This window comes from Polypterus senegalus, chromosome 1 (genome assembly GCF_016835505.1).
Source record: "Polypterus senegalus isolate Bchr_013 chromosome 1, ASM1683550v1, whole genome shotgun sequence".
Taxonomy (NCBI): Eukaryota; Metazoa; Chordata; class Cladistia; order Polypteriformes; family Polypteridae; genus Polypterus; species Polypterus senegalus.
The window spans coordinates 97,358,276-97,383,898 of record NC_053154.1 but is presented as its reverse complement, the minus strand read 5'-3'; the positions used below and the strand labels follow the sequence as shown (position 1 = coordinate 97,383,898).

At 38.1% G+C, this 25,623-nt stretch overlaps 1 protein-coding gene across 1 annotated transcript in view; it reads left to right on the top strand.

Moving 5' to 3' along the window:
* Positions 1-23,238, top strand: part of lgr4 (leucine-rich repeat containing G protein-coupled receptor 4) — a 78,485-nt gene extending 55,247 nt beyond the window's left edge. The window contains exons 7-18 of the mRNA XM_039753762.1: positions 1,935-2,003; positions 2,302-2,373; positions 4,576-4,647; positions 5,298-5,366; positions 6,154-6,225; positions 6,759-6,824; positions 8,124-8,195; positions 9,616-9,687; positions 10,471-10,596; positions 13,080-13,174; positions 16,972-17,052; positions 17,305-23,238. Coding sequence (XP_039609696.1) covers positions 1,935-2,003; positions 2,302-2,373; positions 4,576-4,647; positions 5,298-5,366; positions 6,154-6,225; positions 6,759-6,824; positions 8,124-8,195; positions 9,616-9,687; positions 10,471-10,596; positions 13,080-13,174; positions 16,972-17,052; positions 17,305-18,587 — 2,149 coding nt within the window. The 3' untranslated portion in view covers positions 18,588-23,238. The remainder of the gene's footprint in view (positions 1-1,934; positions 2,004-2,301; positions 2,374-4,575; positions 4,648-5,297; positions 5,367-6,153; positions 6,226-6,758; positions 6,825-8,123; positions 8,196-9,615; positions 9,688-10,470; positions 10,597-13,079; positions 13,175-16,971; positions 17,053-17,304) is intronic.
* The last annotated feature ends 2,385 nt before the right edge of the window (positions 23,239-25,623 follow it).

Genomic DNA, 25,623 nt, shown 5'->3' with positions numbered 1-25,623 from the left:
GCATACACCCTCACTTACACTTGCACTGGACCTATGTGGAAGCACTAGTTAACCTAATATGGACACAAGGAAAACCTATGCAGACATGGGCAGCACTTACAACCGCACTACTGTGAAACTCATGATGAAAGTGAAAAATAAATACTGGGAATGTATTTCAATTGTATTTATGTGACATTTTGTATTTCCAGTAGGTTTTATGGACACACACCACATAGCCATGAACTGAATTAGATGTGTAAGAACAACAGTTTGTTGTATTTTGAGTGTGTATTGCGATATCCTATCCAGGGTTGGTTGCCCAGTGCCTCTGGTAAAGAGTGTGGCTCTTGGCAACTTCATAGTGGAATAAGTAGTTTTAAAAAAATGGAATGAAAATTGTTGTAGTGTTTATGAGTATGAATCCACCTGATGCCTTCCTTTTAAGTCAATGAGAAATAAACAAAACAAAGATTGCCTGCCTATTGCGTGTTAGCCTCTGACAACAGTGAGGTGGCTTGCCTAATAGGTCACTTTAAAAAACATAATACTGAAAGATGGCAGTGTCTTTTCTCACCTCCTCCACTATCTAAAAATGTGTTAGATACACTACAGTACCTCCCTAGGTACTGCTAGGTGAATCCTAACTTCAAATCCTTATTTACAGTTTAGCCTTGGTGGCAATAGACAGGACCGTAGCAGTTATTTAGAGCCAATCCCCAGAGTTAATTCTTAGGTTAGGAATTCCTATAGAAAGTTCTAGGACAGTTGTGACACATTGCCCCTGCCAAGCCATGAAAACACTGGCTCCCTGGGTTACCTGTAAAGACCTGAAACTACATAAAAATCCAAATGATGTCCTTGCATCCTAATTTCCTGTATGTCTGATGAAGAAGTAAAACACATAGGACTGCTTCTAGATTGTGTGCCATTTGACATAGCCAACTGCGACCCTGTAGTTGCTTTCCATAGCTTGTGATGTTTTGCATCTAATATCCAACTCACCCCCTCCTTTATTCAGATGTCCTTGGATAATCTAATTTCAGTATACCATTTTCACACCAGCATCCACTGCCTGTGCACATCTTTTTTTTTTTCCTTTCTTTACATAAATTGCCTCCCTTGGGCCTTACTGGGTTTCTGTACCTTTGGCAATCACTTACTATCAGGGCAGCTCATTGCTTTCTGCATAAAGTTGTATTAAAATTACTGTGAGTGTGTTAAATTACTGTTTAATAAATAATAAGATCATAATATTTGGACCTTCTTTCTTTCCTGTTTTTCAATGTACTGTATGAATTTATAATTGGCTTAAGAAATACAAGACTTTCAGTCTTGAGGATGATGGCAATAAGTTAAAAAATGTAGCCCTTTTAATCTTCATTTTTTGTTGGATTTAAGCAGTATGGGTCAGTGTGGAACTGTCACTATTTGTCTAACACGTAACATCCATTTGGATATGAAGTGACATTCATATCACGTTTAACTGAAGGTTATATTGATATCACATTAACATAACATTTTCAAACTCGCTTAAACTAGTTTGAGGTAATTGAGGACAGTCTATCTCGGCAGCATCAGGTGCAAACGATCATATAAATAAGGGAATATGATTTAAACAAATCATAAAAGGATACCAAGGAATCGGAGAAAAGATTGTTGAGCTTTAATTAGTGCGAGCAGATGTTTCAGGTGCTTTGCCTTTGTGCTGTTGTTGCAGGATGAGTGAGAATATTTGAGACCTGGACATCTGTATAAATGGAAACTTGTTTGCTATGCAATGCTGTAAGATGTGGAAACAGTTCCTCAGTTTATTGCTGATAATACACATACCAGAAGTCTAATTTCCACCTTTCAAGGCCTCTACTTGTTGATCTAGCAGCAGCATGCCGAGCTGCGTGCTGCAAGCCACACATCTTCTCATTCTCTGCATCTTTTTTTTTTTCCTTTTACAGGGATCTTAACTACAATACCCTGACAGATTTCCCTGAAGCCATACGATCTTTACCGAATCTAAAGGAACTGTAAGTGCTTGAATAATGGGATCCATATTTCATCTTCCAGGACCTATGGGTTGTCTTGATAGTGTCAGAAGACTAATTTAGATCCAAAAAAGGAAGGAGCTATGAGTATTCTGGCCTAACACATGTGGCATTTCTTTTGATCCATTTCTGGGATTCCACCAGATAATTCCTACCAAAGCACCCTTTCTTTCTTACAAAGACAGGGTCCTGCCATTTTCCTTGTGATTGCATGTGATCATATGTTGTTTATTTTTAATTGTGTGTGTTTTTCTCCTAATAGTCGTCTTTCTTTTTGCAGAGGGTTCCACAGTAACAGCATATCTATGATTCCTGATGCTGCATTTGTGCAAAACCCCTTTCTGAGGACTATGTGAGTAGTGAAGCCTGTAGTGTGGTCTTAATTCCCATAATTTACTTTGCCAACCTTGCAGACCATAAGACTGTGAGTTGGGGGGTTAGGTGCTGAAAGCTATAAACCTTTAACAAGGCTTTTCTGCTAAAATTGCAAGTAATTATTAGAGAGAAAATGTGAGCAATTAGATAGATAGATAGATAGATAGATAGATACTTTATTAATCCCAAGGGGAAATTCACATTTACAATTTACAATTATCTTGGTCATTTCCATCAGACTGTAATGGGTGCTACAATGGCCTATATTTCTGCACACAGTAAGTCTGCTATGTAGTGGAGCCGCTCCTCCATCCTTTTATTTTGCTGTCATTGGACTGATTACATGTACTGTAATGTAACTACCTTTGATACAGTACCATCATCATCCTCGTTTACACTCGGCACATGCACTTACATATTCTTGCTCTCTGTATTCTTGATTCTTTAAGCCCTGTTTTGGCTGTGTTTTCTTGATATCTTCCCCATATCTTCCACAGGTACTGTGTTTGCTATTCTTTCTCCAAAATGCTTGAGCCATTTGTTTGTTTGTTTTTTTTCATTCTGTAGTGATTTTCCACTTTTCCTACCATTTGCACTACTCATTTTTATTATTTAGAATTGCTACTTCATTTCATGCTCTTCCATGTTTGCATTTAAATATGACTTTATGGTTTCCTCCTTCTTTCTTTAATGTTGTCATCCATACTTTACAATGCTTGCGATCTTTATGAATATCTTGAACCTTTGCTTCTTTAGTTGTTTAAAACTACAAAACTTAAGCAATAAATTGTTTTCTTGGCCTACATTGCGTTTATCAGTGGTAATGTTTAGCTCATCTTTTATTTTTTCTATACAGTTATCACGATGTTTATTTGCTTCATATTGAACTCTATTCATTTACTGTTGCTTGTAATGCATACAGTAATCTTTAGCCCCACAGTAACTCCTCCACATTTGCTAAGATATCTACCGACTTTATAGCCACTAGTGAAATATCAACATTTCTCACTGATTTCTCATCATTGTCATTTGCCTCAGTTGCAACATCTGTGTTTGTCAGGAATTCTGGTGGGTGAAAACAAGCATTCTTGAATCACATTGTATCCTAGGTTTTTATTCTCTTCTTATTCTCAACAGCCTGTGTCTATATTTATATGGCTGTATCGTTCTCTCAATACTCCCATATAGACATTATTCTAATACATGTGCCTGCTATTTGAAAACCTGCATCTATCCATTACCAAACCAAACTGAGACATTTAAAGTCACCAGTTAACTTTCAATCATGCCTTTGGGATGTGGGTGAAAAAGCATGCCAACTCAGGGAGATAATGGGAACACCATGAATGCAGTATCCCACCTGAGATTTGAGCCTAGGATTCAAAGTCATTCATACCTCACTAAAAAAAACAATTCTTATTTTTTTGCATTAACTAATCAGAAGTGTAGTTGTCTCTCCTGCCTCCAAATGATTGCAGTCTCTCTTCACTGGATCACCTAGTTTTGTAGTGTCTATTGTATGGATGGCCAGACTGGGATCTCTGATTCTTGACAAAATCTTTCTATGTTGTAGTAATCATAACTCAACAAGACAGATTCTTCAATAAATTATCAGTTAGCAAACGATGGATTACATTTTCCAAATCGTTGCTGAAGGTCTGCAACTTATTGTCCTCTTATAAAATTATCACAAGTTGCTTTTTATCGTGTTGTCACTTTTTATTTTATAAATGTGAAGATTTATTTTAATTTTACCACAGATGTGATTTGTCTATGCTCCCTTTCAGCTTCACACTTTTTAGTCCTATGTGGTACTAACCACTTCCTCTGATCATTCATTTCAGTTTTACTAATTGCTCTTTCTTTATTTTTCTTAATTTGATCCTGTATTTATATTTTGTATTTATTGAATTTATGTTTTCATCAGTGAAGTATCCATTTTGATCTGAGTTTTGTTCAGCGTAGTAATAAAATTCAGGGGTGCATCTCAGCTCGCTGATTCTGATTCTTGCAGATATGATATGACCTTTAATAAAAGTCCACAAATAATTATAATTTTTATTAAGGCGATTTAAATAATACATATATAAAATGACACTGTGGAGAAATATGACAAAAGCTTAAAAGGGCAATACACTAGTTTGACTCTACAACCTCTGTCTTTCTTTTTGATCTGCAGACACCTGTATGATAACCCCCTTTCTTTTGTGGGCACATCTGCCTTCCAGAATTTATCCGACCTGCATTCACTGTAAGTCCTTTGGTATAAATGTTGTTGGCATCCTGTGTTTCTTTTTGAGACTGGCAGTCTGCAAGGTTTCATTTATTACTGCTTTGACATTTGCTGTTCTTCTGAAAATGTTTAGAGCTATTTATACATTCCAGAACTGAAGTCCCCTTTACCTTTTACTTCCTGATTTAGTTAAATAATATATGATGTTTACTCCAGCTCAGCATTTTCTCATTTTCAATGGCATGACATTTTACATTCTGAGTACTGCTGGCTCTTCTGAAGAGGAAGATGCAAGCTACATGGTACAAGTCCTGTCTCTGTCTTCCCATGGTGGCGCCTTTCAGTAAAACCCAGCTTTCATTCAGTCATGTATCCCTGGCTGGAATGCTGCCTCCTTGGTGGTTTGGGTAATTAGAGCTGACTTGCATTTAAAGGAGCAAGGCTTCAAACGGCATTCCTGCCAGACAAAGCCTTTTTGGCCCTATTGTACCCCCTCTACTTGCCTGCTGAAAAGTGCTTTTGGGACCTTGCCCTCTGTCAGAAATGTTCAGTTATCAGTAATCTGAGAAGAGCCAGTTGAAGAACAAAACCAGACCATTAGTACATTTCTCAGAAGGTCGCTTTCATAGGGAGGCCTTGTCTCTAACCCTGTCGTTCTTTGTTTGCAGGATCCTTCGAGGGGCTGGTATGGTACAGTGGTTTCCTGACCTTAGTGGGACTGTCAACCTGGAAAGCCTGTATGTCCTGACTTTTTGAACAGAGAATGCTTTTCTCCATTACTCTGGCTGCCTTATATTGCTATATATTATCTCTCTAGTTTTTCATATTTCACCAAATGTCACTGCTGCACAACTGCCTTTGTCAGCATTTAAATAAGAAGAAAGAAAAAAGGCATATTACTCAATATAATTGCTAGTGTTTGATGTGCTGATATTTGTGTCTTGGTGAATATTAAATCTGTAAAGGGTAGAAGAGCTTAAACTGCACAGAATGGATTTATTTAGTAGAAATTGAGACTGTCTCTGCAGTGTGTGCCTTGTCATGTCTGTCCAGTAACTCTACTGTGCCGAATAGTGATACTAAAAGAAGCATGTGCTCTATAGTATAAGTAAGCTTGCCATATCATAGCACACTTCCTGGAGGTTTAAAAATAATAGTAAAACAGAAGATGCCTTATGTTATTTATATCATATTAGAATCACTGAACAAGATCCTATAATATTATCCTGCTTCTGAAGTTTCACTTTTGACATGTGGAATTTACCATTGACTACTGGCCTTGCACTTGCTAATGGCTGCATTTTTTGGCTAATGTGGAAAATCTTATTGAAGGTATAGCATAAAAAGTCATGGATATCGTAAGTGCCATTAAGGCAACAAGAAAGGCAGCATATTACAGTTAAAGTTGAGAACTTTGCAAAAAAATATGACTGGAAAAAAAAACGTGCTCAGATAAGAATCAAAATTTAACTTACCAACTTTCTTAAGATGTCACATTACTTAGTAATTTGTCTCTCTCTACAGGACACTGACAGGCACTAAGATAAGACACCTGCCTGTTACACTGTGTGACGATCATAAGCAGCTCCGGACTTTGTAAGTAGATGTTAACTCTTTTATAAAGAAATTCCTCCTTAGACATTTCAATTTTTACTGAATGAAAAAAAGAAACAATTTTTATGACTTGTAAGTTTACTGTTCCACTCATAATTTACTGAGACAGTTTTTTTCATTTTCTAAAGAAGATGAGTAGAAATTAGACATTTATTTATACATTTGTGTTTAAATGTGTGTCTAGAAGAATCTAAATAAAACTTAAAAGTGGATGTTTGCCTGGCAGAAGCAGCTGCTTTGTCCTCTGCCTTAATGGCTATGCTTTAGTAAGTAAACATGCAATCAACTGCACTGGTTGTAAGGGAGGTGTTCAAAGCTGATGTGACATGTACTTAGTTTGAAATATATGTCCTAAAGAATTATTGGTAATGGTTTGGCAGGGGTGGGGGTGTTTGATTCATGTGCTGGATTCTAAGGTGTTTCTCAGGGTGTTGGGTGAAGATGGATTAATCCTGATGTTTGTGACTGACTGTGGTACTTTTTGATTTTCACTCTGATGTGCATTTTCTCTGCAGGGACCTGTCGTACAATGAGATCGAAGAGCTGCCGAGTCTTCAGGGTTGTATGAGCCTGGAGGAAATGTGAGTGAGTTGTGTGAAGTTGTTGGGAATTTGCTTTGAGCAGGGCGTGTCATTAACAGGGATTTTATCATTTGTGAGGATGGGGGCTGGCAGTATAGCTTGAAACAGTGTAAATTAATATTCCAACAACTCTGTTTGTTTTGTTTTAAAATGTATGTATTTAAATGGGGGTTGCCTACTTCACATTCATCTGTACTGTTGTGAAGTTTACTAGAGAAGAAACGTTTCAACAAATGTTCAGTAAAATAAAACAAATAACACATGAACATCCCAGATCAGGAGATCATCTATAAAGGGGAGGAAAGTAAACTATTACTTGTTGCTGCCCTCTCCCTCTTGTCTGTTTCTGTACTGCCCTTATCAGTTATCTCATTTACTCTTTCCAATTCCTCCTTTTTCTTTGTCTTCACCTCTGAACCACCACCACCACCCCCCCCCCTTTTTGTTTTTGCCTTCCATCTATGTGTCTCCTTTCATCTGCTTTATGCCTTTTCTTACCTGTCTTTTTTCCTTGGTTTTCTACCCTGCGGCATTATTGCGATGTCGTGCTGGACTTTGGCCATTAGGATTTGCAGGGAGGGTAATTAAATGCTAACATTAGCTAGAACTTTATTTTTGCTGATTTATTTTTTTAATTGGGTGGATGCTATCACTCTCTTTCCCTGTGTTATGTTAATGCTTTGCATTCATGCTGCAGTCAAAGCTTTGTGAGGCAGTACCACACAACATAATAAAGAAGACACGTTAAAATACAATGCCTGAATTTCAGTACCGCTGCAATGTTTTCAAATGCAAAGAAAGAGGTGACAGGAGTGACTGGGCACACAGTACTGCTTGTGGCCCCTTTTGGTACCTTCATGTAGTCCATTCTTTTCACTGTCTTCTGGTCTGGGGTTTGCTATTGAAATACAGTATACTTGTCTTTTGCATTGGCTTTAGACTCGCCATTCTGGCACTCACTGCACAACATATAAAGCCAATCTCAGTCAACTTTACTTTCAGTATTATTTGATTGTGGTTAGTATAGTTCAAAATGCAAGAGTAGCCTAGTCAGTCCATGTGGTGTCCATTTTTCTCTACCCAACTCCTACATGTGTTTTTAAGATTATTCAGAAGGTTTTAGTGTCAAAAAAAATTCTGTCAGTTGGAAGTTTAGACATAGAGCAGAGTACCTGACCTTTGTGATAAAGGGGAGACTCCAAGTGCCTCCCTCAAGGCAGATGGATTTCATGACAGAAATACGCCCTAACAAGTCTTGGTTTCTCTTTCTGACACTTTGTATTTTCTTTGCTTCTGCAGAGCCTTGCAGCACAATCAAATCCGAGAAATTGAAGCTGAAACGTTTCGGGGTTTGGCATCCCTACGTCTTCTGTAAGTGTGCATTCCTTCCAGATATTTATTGCTATAAAAAGCGCTTTGAGTTTGCCAGAACTCGGAAGAGGCTGGAATTGACTGCTGCTGATGCTCAGCATTGCGGTAATTGGCAGGGGAGATAGAAGTATAAAAAGCAGTATGCAAAGAGGAAGTAGGTAGTGTTATGCTTTTAAGGTTCTCCTCCATTTTTGCCTTATCTGCCCTTTGCTGAAATGTTAGCCTTCCAATAATCAAAACTTGATCTCTGAGAAAGAACTGTGGAGGTCAACTGAATGTAGCTTCTAGTAATTTGTGACCCCTTACCTCCAGGCCAGAGACAGAAAGGAGCCTGTGGATTATGCAACATTCTCCATTTGCACAGCAAATTTAACAAGAGTTTGAGTAACATAGGTATAACTTTTGTGCTTTGTGTAATAGCAGATTTTTTCAAAAATAGGATGAAATTCACAGAATTTGTTTACAACAAACACAGAACTATTACATACCAGTGCTTTACATAATCTTTCAGTAGATAAGTAGTAAAAGAATTTTTGTAGAGCTGATTATCAAACTAATGAAACAATTCATTGACTTACATAAGAGCATCTGTCTGTAAAGCACACAGGAGAGTGCAATAGAGAAGGTAATGGAAAACAAATTGAGAATATAACACATAAAGGAACATTCTTTTCTATAGGTTTGAAGGTAAGGACAAAAGGAGTATTGCACACACAAAAAATCAAGCTCAGTGGATTCTGTGTATTGTTGTCTAAGATCAGTACCTAAAAGATGAAGGGTTGAGACTTGAGCAAGACAGATCTGTTCAGGCTAATCTTTGAAATGGAAAATGGATGTAAGAATATAGAATACTATTTCACTGGCGGGGAAGGAGGCAAAGCTCATGTTTGATTAAATTATAGTCTGCCTCATCTCTAATCATTGTATTGGCTCTGGAATCAGACTTCTTGATGGAGAATGGCATTCTTCTACACTAAAGTTTCCCTGGTTTGAGTTCTGTGCAGCTGGATTTTAACCGGGAGGTTCATCTTAGTACTAGTTTGACATGAAGAGAATTAAACTGTATCTATATAACTAATAACTGAGTCTTGAGAATCCTCAGTAACTGTATGTTCAGAGGCCTGTCATACTTTTCTTTAATTCTATTAGGACCTGGCATTGTTCTGATGAAGAATAATAGTGATACCTGGAGAGGCAAGATTTGGCTTTATTAGTAGCTAATTTGCGTCCTTTAACCAAACCATTCTTAGCTGCAATAGAACATCCAGAATGAATCAAAATGACTTTTCTTTTTATTGCATAAAGTGTGTTGTGTTAGTGTTTTGTGAGATGTTACAACAGCCATAGGTTTCTTTCACACCATCGCTATAAAAGTATTTAGAGGGTTTAAGGCAGACCTCTTGTTTTGACTTTCTTTCAGAGATCTCAGCAGGAATAAGATCCGCTCTATTCACAAGGATGCGTTCTTGTCTTTGAGAACTTTACTGAACTTGTAAGTAGAAGAATGAAAATTGTTTTTTGTTACTCCCTGCATTGAATTAGAAAGGGTGCCAGTAGGTAATGGGGCTGAGTAAAATAATGACAATTGAATGAATGGAGTCAGAAGATATACACACCAAAACCCCTAATAGCAGTTCTGTATTGTTTTATAGAGGAGAGGATTACTGTAGCATCACAGCTTATGAGATTCAACAAATGATGTTGACTTTTGTATTGGCACTCAATTTGTCACAAAATATGTAATCATTAAAAAATAGATGGTCTAAAATCATTCATTATTAAGTAACACCCAGGAAATGTTTTAGCATTAATTTTCATTTTGAATTGAGCTAAACTGATAACTTCATTATATAAACAATTTGAAACAGATTTCAAGAGGATTCAGAACAGCAGATTTTACTTGGAAATAGAAGGCTGTTGTCTAGCCTTGTTGCTCTAAGTACTCTTGAATTTGAAAAATACTAGAGTGTTTGCATTCTGTGGTTTTACTTTAGAAACAAATATAAAAAATAAGTCTGTGTTAAACAAGAGTGCAATAAAATGGTTCCTATGCTTTCTAGTTGTTTTCCAGTAGGAATATAATATCTGCAAAGTCACAGTGAATAATTAGTGGTAATTATCATAAATGTATCCGATTGATCGTTGCTAGTCATTTGCTTAATGCAATGTGCTTTTTTTTCCTTCACCCCAAAAATCTAACTTATATGTTGCCAATACACAATATCTTCAATATGTGTTCATTTATTTCTCATTTAATTTTTAATGTAATTTTTAGAGAAATGAGCTTTAATGAGCTGGAGACGGTGCCAACAGCAGGCCTAAACAACCTCAACCAACTCAAACTAGCTGGAAATCTACAATGCAAAGACTTGTTGGATGCAAATCACCTTCTTAAACTCAGGTAAAAATTGCTAGAGTCCTGTCTACATGATGAGAATTGTGTGTGTGTGTATTTTAGTTATTTATATGTAAGTAAAGTGTGCATACTGTATATTGTATAAGGAATTTGCTCCAAGTCATCCAAAATTTGATAGAAATTCCGGTCAATTAATTTATTGTATGTAGAGTTGAAATAAAGAGCATTGTGCTGAAACACACTTCACTGATGGTACCATATTTATGGTGAACTTAAAGCAAGATAGTCCTTGGGGCCTATTGTTCATTCCGATCACCTCCGAACCCCTCCCCCTGCCCTGTCAACCCCAAGCACCAATTCCCTAATTGTGGGTCATGTCTTGTTGTAACCTCCTGGGTCATTTGGAACACATAGAAACCCAGAGGCTCCTTTTTAAGTGTTGCATATGGGGTATTACTAATCCTCTGAGGATGTTCTTTTACTAGGGAGAGAGAGTGTATTTCCCAGCTGGAGCCTCTACATCTTCTGGTGTCCAACTCTTGATGTGTATATAGAACCAAAAGAAATATAACCAATTTTAAAAATAACATTTATCATAAATGTTGTGAGTCGCCTTGGATAAAGGCGCCATCCAGATAAGTAAATGTAAATATAAAGTATAATTTTATATTCACATATGATTGCAAAGTCCCACTTTCAGCAATCATTACTTCAATGTTCTAATGCTAAACTATCTATTCTCTTAGTTCATCCTGAATGAATTATGTTTTAATGCTAATTGTTTTTTGTAGAAACTTTTCTAATTTCGTTAAAATTTGTTTAACTGTTCTGATTTGTGAAAATATTGCTGTGGAATCAAGTGATTTTTCCGATTTTTGTCTTCACTTACATTTATTTTCAAAGTTGAAATAAAGACAGTTCAAGAAATAACTGAAATTCAAAATAGTTTTCTATGCACCACTCTGCATGTATATATGTATGTGTGTATGTGTATGTGTATGTATGTATATATATATATATATATATATATATATATATATATATATATATATATATAGTCACAAAAATTACCGTAACACATTGCGAAGGTTTGGGGCAGCCACCCATATAATTTTTCTTGGCTGCAAAACTGATTCAAAATGACAAAACTTGTTCACACGCCTAAATCCAAACCAGAACTGCTTTAGTATCAACAAGATGACGGCTTTAAAAGCCATTAAGGGAAGTGATGTCATCAGGACCGGAACCAGAAGTGACTGGCTTCCCCAGAGCCGGGCGGGATTTCCCTAGAATGGTTTGTAAGAAATTGAGAGAGAGAATTGGTGCACTTCGCCACCCCATGGTCCGGTGTGGAATTACATGTACTGAACCCCTTTAGTTGTCTCCTAAACACACGTGTGTGACAATATCTATATATACAGTGGAACCTCGGTTCACGATCATAATTAGTTCCAAACCTCTGGTTGTAAACCGATTTGGTCGTGAACCGAAGCAATTTCCCCCATAGGATTGTATGTAAATACAATTAATATGTATATATAAGTCAATGTGTATATGTATATATGTTCCAGTATCATGTCCGAATGGCTGTAGCAATTTTCATGAAACTTGATACACATGTTTCTCAACTAAAAATACTGTAGGGTGAAATCAGCCCTAACCCACCCCCTTCTAGGTAGGATGGGGGGTGAACTTGCGGTCTTGTGTGCATGTTATCATTCAGTTGGCACTCGGAACGACCTCCAGAGGGCGAACTGGAGGTAACTGCCAGCATTCTTTATGTTTAAGCAGCACCATGCCCCTGTTGCTTTTCAAATTAAATAGAGTTGGCTGGTTCCGAGCCTCAGCTGGATGATAACATACATACAAGACCGCAAGACAAGGACATTAGTGAGTCTTTATTGTTTGTTAATTTATTTTCATTTTTAAAGTTGTGTTTTTTATAATTGTTTTTCTCAAATAATTAAAAAAAAAAAAAACACCTTCCTCCCGGGCAACGCTGGGTATTTCAGCTAGTGTGTGTGATATATATATATATATATATATATATATATATATATATATATATATATATATATATATATATATATATATATATATATTCACACAGTATATAATATAATCAACTGAGTGTTCTTGACATGCTTCCACAGTTGCATTCATTCAGGCTAAGGTGACTATAATGCTGCCAGCACCCTCTAATACTGTTTGTATTGGCACATTTTAGTATGCCTCTGCCAAACTCATGCTATGAAATAAATGCAGATCCTTAAAAGTGGCTTCCCAGAGCTTCAGAAATGAAGGGGAATAGGGCACTTCCCAGAAGTCAAGAACTAAAGATTTTTATTTTATTTTTTTTTGCATGGCTTTTGATTTTCCTAAGTAGATAAATTCTTTCATTTAAGGAGGTTTTCTTATTTCTCTTTTAGATTAGTTAATAGCATAATTTTTAAACTTACAGTGCACAAATGCATGGATGCTGCTGGTTTTCCAGGAATCCCTAAGCTCCATTGTCTTATGTGTTACAGGATTTTATCAGTGCCTTATGCCTACCAGTGCTGTGCATTTGGTGGATGTGACACATTCTCCTCCCCAAATCCAGAAGACATGGGCAATGAGTCTGGTAAGTACTATATCAATATCCTTAGGATGTACAGTATACTAGGACAACAATGGTATTGCATCAGATTTGCCAAAATGGAGGATTTGATCATGCATTATTTTTGGTGCCTGTGTTCCTTGTAAAATTCTGCCAATATTCTATATATGATTTATTTGTGAAATGGTTGCTGTATTTTAATGGTACATGCTTGGTTACTTTTGTGAGAGCAAGTTCATAACAAGAAAGCTGTTGCTTTTGATACCAAGAGCAGTAAAGCAATTGCACAATGATCCCCTGTGTTAGCACATGACTTCAGGTTGACGTTGTACGATTAGCAATAACTGATATCAAAAAATAATTTGTGTTTCAGATTTCAAAGTAAACTTAAAACATCTATAGCTTATATTGAACAGTGCCCCAATAGCTATGCCCAACATAAATTTCTAATTTTTTTTCCTTTCTATAAAAACTGTAAATATGGAAAGAAGGAAGGATATCAAAATAGGTTACTACTCCAAACCACTGTAAGATCATATGCAGATTCTTTACTAGTAATTCATGTAATGCTGTTTTTTTTTTTAAATCAATTTCTTGATGCATCAACTTATGGTAAAGTCTTGCCCATTATAGTTTACCTATTAACTTTTTCTGCATAAATTTGAGAGTGGTAGGCAAGGATATCATAACCAGCACATTTTAGACCACAATTACTACTTGGTGGTAAGAGTCGCGCAGTGGATTTCAGAGATTTGAACTGGCACTATTTGATCAGATAAATACGCATGGCAGTGGCATTCCCCGCTTCAACATTCTTCAGTGGAAAAGGATATGGAGGGCAGCAAGCATGTCACCAGCTCCTTTAAAAGTAGGCTTTGGTTTTGTTTGGTCTTAAGGTAAATTGTAGTGGTTTAATTTAGTCTTTAATCCATACTGACATGTTTCAAGAACCAGATGATAAGGTTGATAGGTTCACTCTTGATTTTGTACTGTATCATTGGGCATATGTCCTGTGTCTGATCTCCCTGTTGTTAAACCCTCCACTTTCCCCTCCGTCTTGACTACTGATAAAAACAAATCTTCCCCCACCCTCCAGCCCCCCCTCCCCTTTTTTCGGTAGATGCCATTTATTAAGTTTTAAACAAAAAAGGGAGTAGATGATTATAATCCTCCTATAAATTATGTTCTGAGTGTTTGGCACAAGGTTGAAAAACACCTTGGCTCCATTCTGCCCTGGCACTCCCTCACACCAATCTTCTGCAATAGTGCTCTAAACATTGGTGGGCAACCTACTGTATCTCCTATACGATTTGGGCACCACGAGGTATCAGCACACTCTGCAATTTGTTTGAAGGAACCGGGTTGCCACTTTACAGTTTCAGAAAGACAAATATATCTTCTGCCTCTTTCTTTTTCCATTTACAGATTAAGTCTGTCCTTTAAGATATTTGGAATAAGTTTTTCTGCCCTTGTTCCCAGCCATCCATTATTTGACTAGCCTTTCTTAGTCTCGTTTTCTACTAAATGCATTTCCCTGTTATACTCCCACTTTCGTGATGCCATAACTACATCTGTCTCATTCACTCAGAAATGAATTACCGATGTGTCCCTGTTAATGCCATTATGTTGGAATACAATTTTAAAAAACATAAAAAATTCCTCTAGAAATTCTAATCATAATGATTATAAAATTGTCCATAGAGTCTACCAGTACCCTAGAAAGCATTTCCGGGGGTTTTGCTCCTGATCCACTATGCCGCCAGTTCTTAATGTACAGGGCACCTATCTCCACACATTCTGGGAATGTCCCACCGTTAGTGTTCTTTGGGCCTTAGTTACTTCTGCACTCTCCTCCATCTTATCTATCTGTTCCTTGTTCTCCTATTTACTCTTCTTTTGTTAGATTTCTCCACCCTCTCTCTTTCTGTTCATCACCAGTGCATTGCCTCATTAGCCACAATAGCAGCCAAAAGTCTAATAGTTTCTCAATGGCAGAATCCTGAACCTTGTCTGTTTGGATGTCTTCTTTTTATAGTCTTGTTCTATTAGAACTGTCCGCCGCACGGATCAATGTGGTACCTGCACAAGCTATTAGTGAATAGGAAAACATTATTTCCTTGATCATGTCGTAGTTGACAGCAAAGCCTTGAGTCAATCTCATACAATTTTGGTAGTTTTCTTTCTCCAACCAGGCGTGTGGCCCACTGGGACTTGTCATTGACCCACTTGTTTTATAAATCTAAATGTACTCTACTCTCTTTATATAGTTCTGGGATTGGGTGCTGCTGTTTGGGGTGTTCTTTCAAGTTTAATTATGTAATGTAAATGACTTTCAAAAATTTGTTGTCATCTTAATTTTTTGAAAACAAAAAAATAAAACGTTTGATAGGTTCACATAAAAAATACTGGGAAAACAAAGAATGCTTTAGGATACGGAAGCGTATTAGGGCCACAGTGAAGAAAAAAAAAAATACGGACACGGTGAAGAAAAAAAATGTCAAGAATAAAGTTGACATGTTGACTTTATTCTCGACATTTATATCGAGATTAAAGTTGACATTTCCAGTATATTCTCAACATTTATGTCGACATTTCGAGTTTATTCTCGTAGTTTATTTTGTCAGTAGAATGTAGCAAACTAAACTTCATCTTAAAATGAATGTATAATTTACTAGATTTTCTCAAACCCCGTCATAAGTTAATGTAGCACATTAAATGCTTTTTATTAAGTGTTCCCCGACCCAGTTGTTAACCTGTATGCGCTTCTTAAACTGAGGAGGCACCAGTGACTTCATGATATTCCTGCTCTATGAACATTCAGAATACTAAGATAAATACTTGATGTCTTTTTCATGATGAAATTAATTAAAGCATGTACTAAATAAACATGGGTGGCGTGGGGCACGGTGGTGTGGCTGTAGTGCTGCTTCCTTGCATTAATGGGGTCCCCAGGTCTAGTGTAGAGAACTTTATGGCAGGTATGACAAGGCTTCAAAAAACTGAATATATGAATGGGTATCGCACAGGTTTAACTGAAATGTTGTGTAAATGTTGGTTTCGTGATGTGGTGGTAAGAGACACAAACACAGAATTCATTGGATGTTCTTCTGAGCGGGGTTTCCTTATTGCATGCATGCTGTCTCTATCTGATGTACTAAACCCCCAGTTCCTATCTTTCCTTTTTCTTTCACCACATAACCAATTGCCACACAATAAACATCTTTGTGAAATTAAAATTAGTTATAAACTTAGACCTCAGAGTTTTCAGAACTTTAAAAAAAAATCTTTGTTATACGTGTTTAATTATGCCATCCATTCAGGGTTGCGCCCATCCCAGCAAGCATTGTATGCGAGGCAGGAGCAAATCCTGAATGGGGTGCCAGCACATCGCAGGGTGAATACGAGCAACACATACAGTAGCAGGGTCAATAATACATAACAAAACCCCACATCCTACATGACTTGGAAAGGAAACTGAAACACGCCAAGTAAACCCACCAGAAAACCATGCAAACTCAAGGTAGGGAACACCTGGGACCCCCTTGCTGCGAGGCAGCAGTGCAACCACCACACCACCATGCCCCCACATGCTTTAATACATTTCATCATGAAAATGACGTCAAGTATTTATTTTAGTATTCTAAATGTTCAGAGAGCAGGAATATCATGAAGTGAATAAAGTCAACATGTCGACTTTAATCTCGACATTTAGTTTTTTTTTTTTTTCTTTACTGTGTCCGTATTTTTTTTCACCGTAGCTCTAATACGCTTCCGGAGTAGGATCCCTGTCAAATGGTGGTTGTGTTCTTTTTCTTCCTAAGGTCCATCTGATGATGAGGATGTGTCTGACCTTAACAAAGTAGGGAGCGTGCAGTTGTCAGTTCATTGTTCCCCTGCTCCAGGTAAGAACATGCCAGCTGTATCTTTGAAATTGAAGAATGTCTTTCAGGTTGCCATATTTACTTTTATCAAAGGAGAAGAAAAGTGCTTGTGAACTAGATGATGGGTATTAAAATTCCAAATGCTTTTGCTTAAATTCCAGCTTCTTACTCAGCTGTCCTCTGCAAATGTGCAAAGTGTAATTGGGATTTATGAATAAGGAATCTCCTTAAAAAGCTTTCCATGATCTAAAATTACATGTTCTCTTTTTGCAGGGGCTTTTAAACCATGTGAGCACCTGCTTGGCAGCTGGATGATCCGCTTGACTGTCTGGTTCATTTGCCTGGTAGCAATTATGTTCAACACTGTCGTCCTTATCACAACATTTGCCTCCTGTTGTCCTGTGTCTTCATCCAAACTTTTTGTTGGATTAATAGCTGCCTCCAACCTGCTCATGGGGATTTATACAAGCACTCTTACTGCACTGGATGCTGCTTCCTGGGGCCACTTTGCAGACTTTGGCATCTGGTGGGAGACGGGCAATGGTTGCCGAGCCACAGGTTTCCTAGCCATTTTTTCTTCTGAGGCCTCAATCCTCTTCCTTACTCTGGCAGCCATTGAGCGTAGTGTATCGATGAAGGACTTCTTGAAGAAGGGAAAGAGTCGCCGTCGAGGGCAGTTCATGGTGGCTGCTACGTTAGTTGGTATCTTTGCCATGGTTGCTGCTTGCCTGCCTCTCTTCCATGTGGGCGAGTTTTCCTCCTCCCCACTCTGCCTACCCTTTCCCACAGGTGAGGCTTCCTCACTTAGCTTCACAGTTACTCTGGTCCTCCTCAATTCTGTGGCGTACCTCCTAATGGCAATTGTCTACACTAGACTGTATTGCAGCCTTGAGAAGTCTGACCTGTCAGAGACGCTGCATTCCAGCATGATCAAGCATGTGGCCTGGCTCATTTTCACCAACTGCATCTTCTTCTGCCCTGTAGCTTTTTTCTCCTTTGCCCCTTTGATCACGGCAATTTCCATAAGCCCGGAAATCATGAAATCAGTCACACTCATCTTCTTTCCCATGCCAGCTTGTCTCAATCCAGTGCTTTATATCTTTTTCAACCCCCAGTTCAAGGAGGACTGGCGTAAACTCAAGCTCCGCACTGGGGGAAGGGATGCAAAATCAGTGGCGGTGGCTGTACCTGGCAGCCAGGGCGGCAGCACAGCGCAGGATTTCTACTATGACTGTGGCGTATATGCTAATCTACAGGGAAGCCTAGCAATTTGTGAATGCTGCGAGTCTTTCTTACTGACCAAACCAGTGCCCTGTAAACATTTAATTAAGTCCCACAGCTGTCCTGCTCTGGCAGTTGTTCCTTGTCAACGTGCTGATGGATATTGGTCAGATAGTGCCACCCAGTCGGCCCATTCAGAATATGCAGATGAGGGGGACTCATTCATCTCGGACAGCTCTGATCAAGTGCAGGCCTGTGGCCGAGCATGCTTCTACCAGAGTCGAGACTCTCCTCTTGTCCACTACTCCTACAATATTCCACGTGTCAAAGACTAAAGGAGACTGAGGGCCAGCCAAATGGCCTAATCTTTGGTTTTGATTGCAATGGATTGATGGTGAATCTGAAAACCATTAACACTATGAAACGCATATAGGGTACCTATGTGCACACTTTAAGAAAGCACTTTTGGAATTGCTGCGCGACTTTACCTAAAAGGGAATTAGGTAGTACGTCCGCTATTATCTTTTGAGCCATCGACCTGTGCACAGCGTTTGTGTGTGCTGGAGGGAGGAGGAGGTATGGGTGGGCATTGCCTACGTGAGCTGCTGCTGTTGTGCTATTCCAGTTCCCATGGCTATCCTCGCCGTGGTTTAGTAAAGGGACAGGCTGCATCTCAGCTCCTCATCCTTTGCAGTATCAAAATACTGTACACTTTCATATTAGCAACTGGGTATCTACCTCTGCAGCTGTGATTTGTTGTAATAATTTAAAATCTTCACTCTTTTTGTAAATCTGTGCAAATTTGTTTGTGTTGTGCTTCATCCTGAGGTATTTGTGTGTTACTTTTCCCCTTAATTTTTAAGTTTCCTGTAAAATGAGAGGGGTTCATCTTCCATTTTACAAAGCATGTAGAAGCAGTTGAGACAAGGAGATACTTGGGGGAGAAGGATATAAATAAAAATCACCTTGCCAGTAATTCTTCTCTCTGCTCTCCTTGTCGAAAAAGATCTCAGTCAGTAATGGAGAGGCAGTGAAGACACCTCAAGGCATTGGGATGAGCATGCAATGGAGTGCTGCACTCCGAGTAGCACCTCACCATATGCGTTAGATGTAGAGCTTTATTGTCTGGCCCACACAATATGGAGTTGCCTTTGCTTCAGCTCTGAATGTGAAGCCTGTTTCTGGTGTGCATGATTGGAAGAGTAAGTGACTGCACTTTTAATCCGATGCACACAGATTTCATAAAGCAGGCTAATATAAACTCTCAGTGAGTAACATGTCTTCAAAGCTATACGCTTTTAAAGTAAATTCTGTGAAGTTTTGCATTTTCTTGTGTTTTAGTCCCAGCCACTGGACAAGCCTGGGATCATTGGGTTGTCTTTTGCATCACAGCCCCTACCCATTGGACATGTTTGGGTTCAACATGCCAAATCTTGGATCACTGCTCTACTACCAGTTTAGTTGAGGGTCCTTAGGTTGACTGTCCCTGAACAGCTTCTGACTGTTTTTGGGAATCACGGGACAACTTGTACTGAACGGCCACCTCCTGCCCCAAAAGACATGTCTGGGGCCATTGGGTTAACTCTTGGGTGGCACAGTCTTCAGACAATAAGTGTGACAATTGTTGGAATGCAATAGCCCTACATGCCTTTTCATGTATTTTCTTGTATGTATTGATGCGCATATATGTTGCCTCAAAGGTTTTTTTTTTTTACAATTTTTTTGTTTGTTTTTCTTAAACATCAAGACAAATGTGTGCTGTACTGATAACAGCATTTATTTTCATCAAAGCAGAACTACCTCAAGTTGAACTAGCCAAATTTTTAAAAGTGGGAGATTCTTCTAGCTAGCCAGTCAGTGTAAAATAGCGCTCATTTCATTATGTCAGTGTAAACCCATAATTCCTTAACTGAAATAGCAGGAGCTCCTCAAGCCTTTTTCAAATCCACCCCTGAGTCAGACCAGTGGGCTAGCATCAACTTTTTCAGGTCTGAATTTGTCTTCAGTGATCAGAGTCTTCTACTTTTATTAGAAGATGAACCTTTCTTGCTATAATGTGTCGCACAACCTGGTTGTTTCTGTTTTCTTACAATTTAACTATGGTTTATCTTGCTACTTGGCCCTCAAAAAATGAATTTACAGTGTATTATGCTAATGCAGGATCCAGTATTTTTAACAAGAAAGGAATAGAACCCTTAAGACACCTTGCTTTTCAAAGAACATTGTATTTAGGTACATTTACTTTTCATTTTGGCTTGTATTTGATTGTGAAACTGAACCATCTACAATTGTCAATAGCTTAATGTGCACATGGTTTAAACATTGCTGATGCCCCCCCAGCACTGTGGATATGTTTTGAAGAATCCTGACCAATATTTCTCATCACCTCAGTGCCTTAATTGTCCAGCTCAGGAAGCGTAGTGTGTGTGCGACGACCTCCTGGACTGGTCTTCATTAACTGCCCTTTGTGCATTGGCCATGCAGAACATTCCACTGGTTACAGTTTATACTTAAGACATCCTTTTTTTGCCTTGAGATATCAAGTAATTTTAATATATAATATCAGACATGATACATTGTCAAAGACAAATATTATATTTTTTTAAATAACAGCCTTAGTTGAACACAGCCTTGTGATTTGGGTGATCAGTGGATATGACACCTGGCCAAACTGAGGTGTCACTTGAGGCAGTACAGCGTGGCGTAGATTGCTGGGTAAAGAAAACGTGATAGCCCCAGATGGAGTCAGGGTGAGGTACTCTGGTGTTATAAAGGGACATTTTTTAACAGCTTTGCTGCTAGGACCCTTTGCTAAAGCTCCGTTGCCAATAGACAATTTGATTTTGAGACCTTACACCCTGGGACATTAATGCTGTTTTTTTTTTTTTGATTTTTTTTTTACACCTTGTATTTTCCTTTATGTTACCAACAAGTTGGATGCCTCTGCCTTACAAAAATGCTTCTTGGCACCACAATACTTGATGGGCATACAAGATGAGAATTATGAGACTTTAAGCCACTATTTCTGTTTCTGATCAGGGTCTTACAAAGGGGTTACTTTTAATGTAATGCTCTGTTATGTAACAAAAGCCTGCTTTTATTGCTCTTTCACTTCTTAAAGAACTAAAATGCTGACTTGGTTTGGTCCAGCAGGAATTATATGCAGTTTGGCAAGTCACTTCACCTATAAGAATATGTATTTTTGGTTTTAAATTGTATTGGAGAATTTCAGTTCGCACGTACCACTAAAGGTGGTATATTAACTACAAAATATTTAACGTACAGTTGATTCTGTAACCCTGTAGTATCATTTTACCAGCGACATTGAAAGAAGGTGTAGTGTGGCAGTGATAACAAATCTAGACCCTTTGATAAAATGTATTGATCTTTTTTCCCTAAGAAAAAGAAAATGTGATAACAGGTTGATGAAGTCCACCTGGAGGGTATCACACTTTTCTCAATATATTGATCACTCTAGTCAATGGCACATCTATAGGCTGTTATCCAGATTTACGTATTAATAACAAAACCAACATATGCGCTCACTTGATTGTCATAGATATGATACAAATGTCCATTAAGTACAGAAGCCATGAAATGGCCATGTCAGGGTCTTCTCATCTGCAATTTGATTTCTGCAATCGCTCAATTGTTTAAGAATGTCAAATATTTTTATTTTTTTCTTCTCTTCAAAAAACAAAGGCACAGCGCCACAGACTGCAAATACATTTCCCTGCAACAAAAGTAAAATGGAAGGTGGACTGGAAATGATTGAAAACATTGAAAATAGTCAGAATGAAAACTTGCAAACCTTTTGTTTTTTGAAAAAAAGGAAACATTTGAGGTCTATCAGGGTAAAAGTGAAAATTGAAAGTTCCTGTGAACTGATTTTGTTCAAAAGCGGTTAGTTCTGGTGTGTGACGGTTGTGTCAGATTTGATTTCAGTCGGTTTGATCTGTTCATATATTATGAAAGTGACAGACATCAGAACAGATGTGGGCAAATTAGGTGTAGGGATGCCTACAACAGGTTAATCGGTCAAACTTAACATTGAAATGTCAACTCCATTACAATGTTTTGTCCCGTATGTATGTGGAGTGACGTTTTTTGCAACAGGCACAATAGCCCTAGTAGGACAAAAAAGTTCATAAAAGCTGCAGTGCAGCTCTTTGAATGCAAGAATATAAAGGTGATACCAGAATCTTTGGGCAGAATTCCCCAACATTGATCACCGCAAAAAATTATTTTGTGTGTCAGGCCTACTAAATAGATTTGTAGGGGATTTAAAAAAAAAAAAGTCATGTCACGAACTTCCTGAGTTTGGACTCCTGTGCTCCAGCAGCCACGTTGATCCTAGAGCATATTATTAGAAGTCTCTACGCGGACAACCCAAGATTCGAATGGTTTATATTTGCATGTATCAAGCTATACCAGGTGGATTTTTTTTTCTTTAAACCACCTGTTCAGTTAAGTGCCACTTGACAGTTTCAGCTACATTTCTGAGAAACAGACTAGCTGCCATCCTCTCCAGACATTCCTTCAGAACAGTGGAGCCATGCAACCGTATCAGTTTAATGTCTGAACTGTACATAAGTGTCCATAAAATTCCTAATTTTTTGTGTAAATGTGTGCACACGAGTGCATTTATGTGTGAAAGTTGTAAATTATTGGATAGTAAAACAAGCGCAAGAAACCCGCCGCGTGGGAGACTGCGTATTTCGATGGAAGCTACCTCCTCAACTGTAGTGGCTACCAGAATCAGGATGTGATCAGTTCTACCTTTCTCTCCCGGTTTGTTGTTGATTTGTAAATAGATCTGGCTGTATATTACTGGGATGGGGGGAATGGGGTGGACATGGGAGAGAAATGTCGACTTCTTTTCTAATACAAGCTGTAGTTTATACTGAATGTGTGAGGGATGTATGTAATGTATACTGTAATTCTGTAAACCAAACCATTCATATAAAGAAAATGCTTTAATATGTATTGTGTCTGTTGCTTCTGTCCATTCAATTGTCATTTGATTACCTAGTGCTGTTAATTGCAAGTTAAAAAGAAGTTGGAAAGATGTAAAGGTTATCTGAGAAGGGCTATCACATCATTGCAAAGCTTGACTGTTCAACATTTGGGGGATGTCTGGTAAAGAAGGGCATTTGCCATCCTGTTGACCGGTTATTATAAGTGTGTATTGGTTGGATTCCTTATCATGATGCCTTTCGGGATAAGATTTTCCTTTTTGCATTTCATTAAGAAGAAGATGCCTCTGTCCATGTGTGTCAAGTTTCTTCCACCTGAAGAAGGGGCCTGAGTTGCCTTGAAAGCTTACATATTGTAATCTTTTTAGTTAGCCAATAAAAGGTGTCATTTTGCTTGACTCCTCACTCCATCCTGTTGACTAAATGACATACCAGGGTCAGTAATGTGATTGTCTTTCATGTCTGATTTGAAGATCGTCTGTGTGGTATTTCATATTTTCTTCACAAAAATGAGAGATCTCATCATGTCACTCTTCATGTGTGTTTGATCCCCAATACCTGGTGCAATGTTTTGTGCATGGATGTCAAAACTAAATTTGAACTGTGCAATTTCTAACGGGCAATAGCAACAAGAACGTGTCTGATCAACATTGTTAACTGCTTGAATAAAAGAACAGGAGAGTCAACACAGAATCATGAAAAGAAAACCCAGCTGACAAACATCCTGACTCTTCACTTTGGCAAGGGTGACAAATCCCAGAGAGCTAACTTGCAAATTTACTTTATGGCTGGGTCCAGTTCAAATGCCACTGAATCAGAAAAGTTGTCTTTGTATCTTCATATGGTTGCTTCAAGGTTTCCAAAATTCTGCAAGTACTTGTAACGGTTAGGTTTAAGCGTTATGTGTGATGTGTAACAAAAACAATGCCAGTCTAGGTGTCTTTGTTTTTAAAACTTTAGTACTAGGGTGTTGTACCGTGTCAGCCATTAAAATGTAGTGAGAAGGCAAGCAAAATGACACCTTTTATTAGCTAACTAAAAAGATTACAATATGCAAGCTTTCGAGGCAACTCTGGGGGTGTTGGCTTCAGGCAAGATGTAATCAAACTAATTCAGATGAAAACTTTGAAATTTGAAGTAAAAACAATTCACACCAAATGAAGAACATCACCCACAAAAATATCACTTCTTGTGTATGAAGGTAACAGTTTTAGGGTTCTGTATCTTTGTGACAACTTTAACAACTAAATTACTAGGATCAAGACAATGCACAATAGTACATGTGGTTAGAAAACTTTGTTGTCTTCAGTGGTCTCAAACTCCAGTCCTGGAGGGCCACAGTGGCTGCATATTTATATTCTAACCCTTTTCTTAATTAGTGACCTGTTTTTACTGCTAATCAACTTCTTTTTAATTAATTTTAATTGACTTGTTTTTTAAGATTTGTTCCCCTGAATTTCTTCATCGTTCCTCTGAATTCCTTAATTTCTTTCCTTAAACAGAAATGAAATGTGAAGTGAGTGAGCCATCAGTAGACCACCTAAGTCAGGGCCTCAAACTCCAACCAATTTCACTCCAACCAGTTGCTTAATTAGGGGCCAAGTCATGTTAAATAAACCCGTTCTTTAATTCCATGGCTTGTTGCTGCTCACGTTGTGCAATAGCAAACACTCAAAATTGTTCATTTTTTCTTTACTCATTTTGTATCTCATTATTGTTTCGCTACTAATTAAGGAAAAAGAAACAATTAAGGGGTCTGAGTCTTCAAGAAGCAAGTCAATTAAAATTAATTCAAAAGAAGTTAATTTGCAGCAAAAACAGGTCACTAATTAAGAAAAGGGTTAGAATGAAAACATGCAGCCACTGTGGCCCACCAGGACTGGAGTATGAGATCCCTGCACTAGCTGAACATACTTTGCTGTTACTTCAGAATTAAAGCAAGATGGCAGACTCGTGCTGTGTATCTGTTAACTTGTAGGGGATAAGGCAGAAATTCCATTATCTGTTTAAGTATTTTGTATGTAAATGCAAAACAAAGCATTTTATCCTAGTTAAACAAATACTCATATAAATCTGGCATTAATGCTAAAGGCCATGTCATATTATGCAACCTTTTCAGCAGTTTCCAGTTGTAGCCTTCCTTTGCATAATCTTAGCAAACCAGAGGGAGTTGTTGCTGTGCTCCAGTGAATTAAGTTGCCTAATGTGATATGCCTCAGTCCGACTAATCCACGACTTGCTCAGATAAATCAGTTTGATTTTGTCTTTAGTCATAACAGTGGGCTCAGTGTGCATTAGAGCGGACAGCCAATGAATGTTGATCCTTCCAGCAGGTTCTCCCATCTCAGTAGGGGATGGCTTGGTTAGATTGAACAGTGGATTTATTTTTTCACCT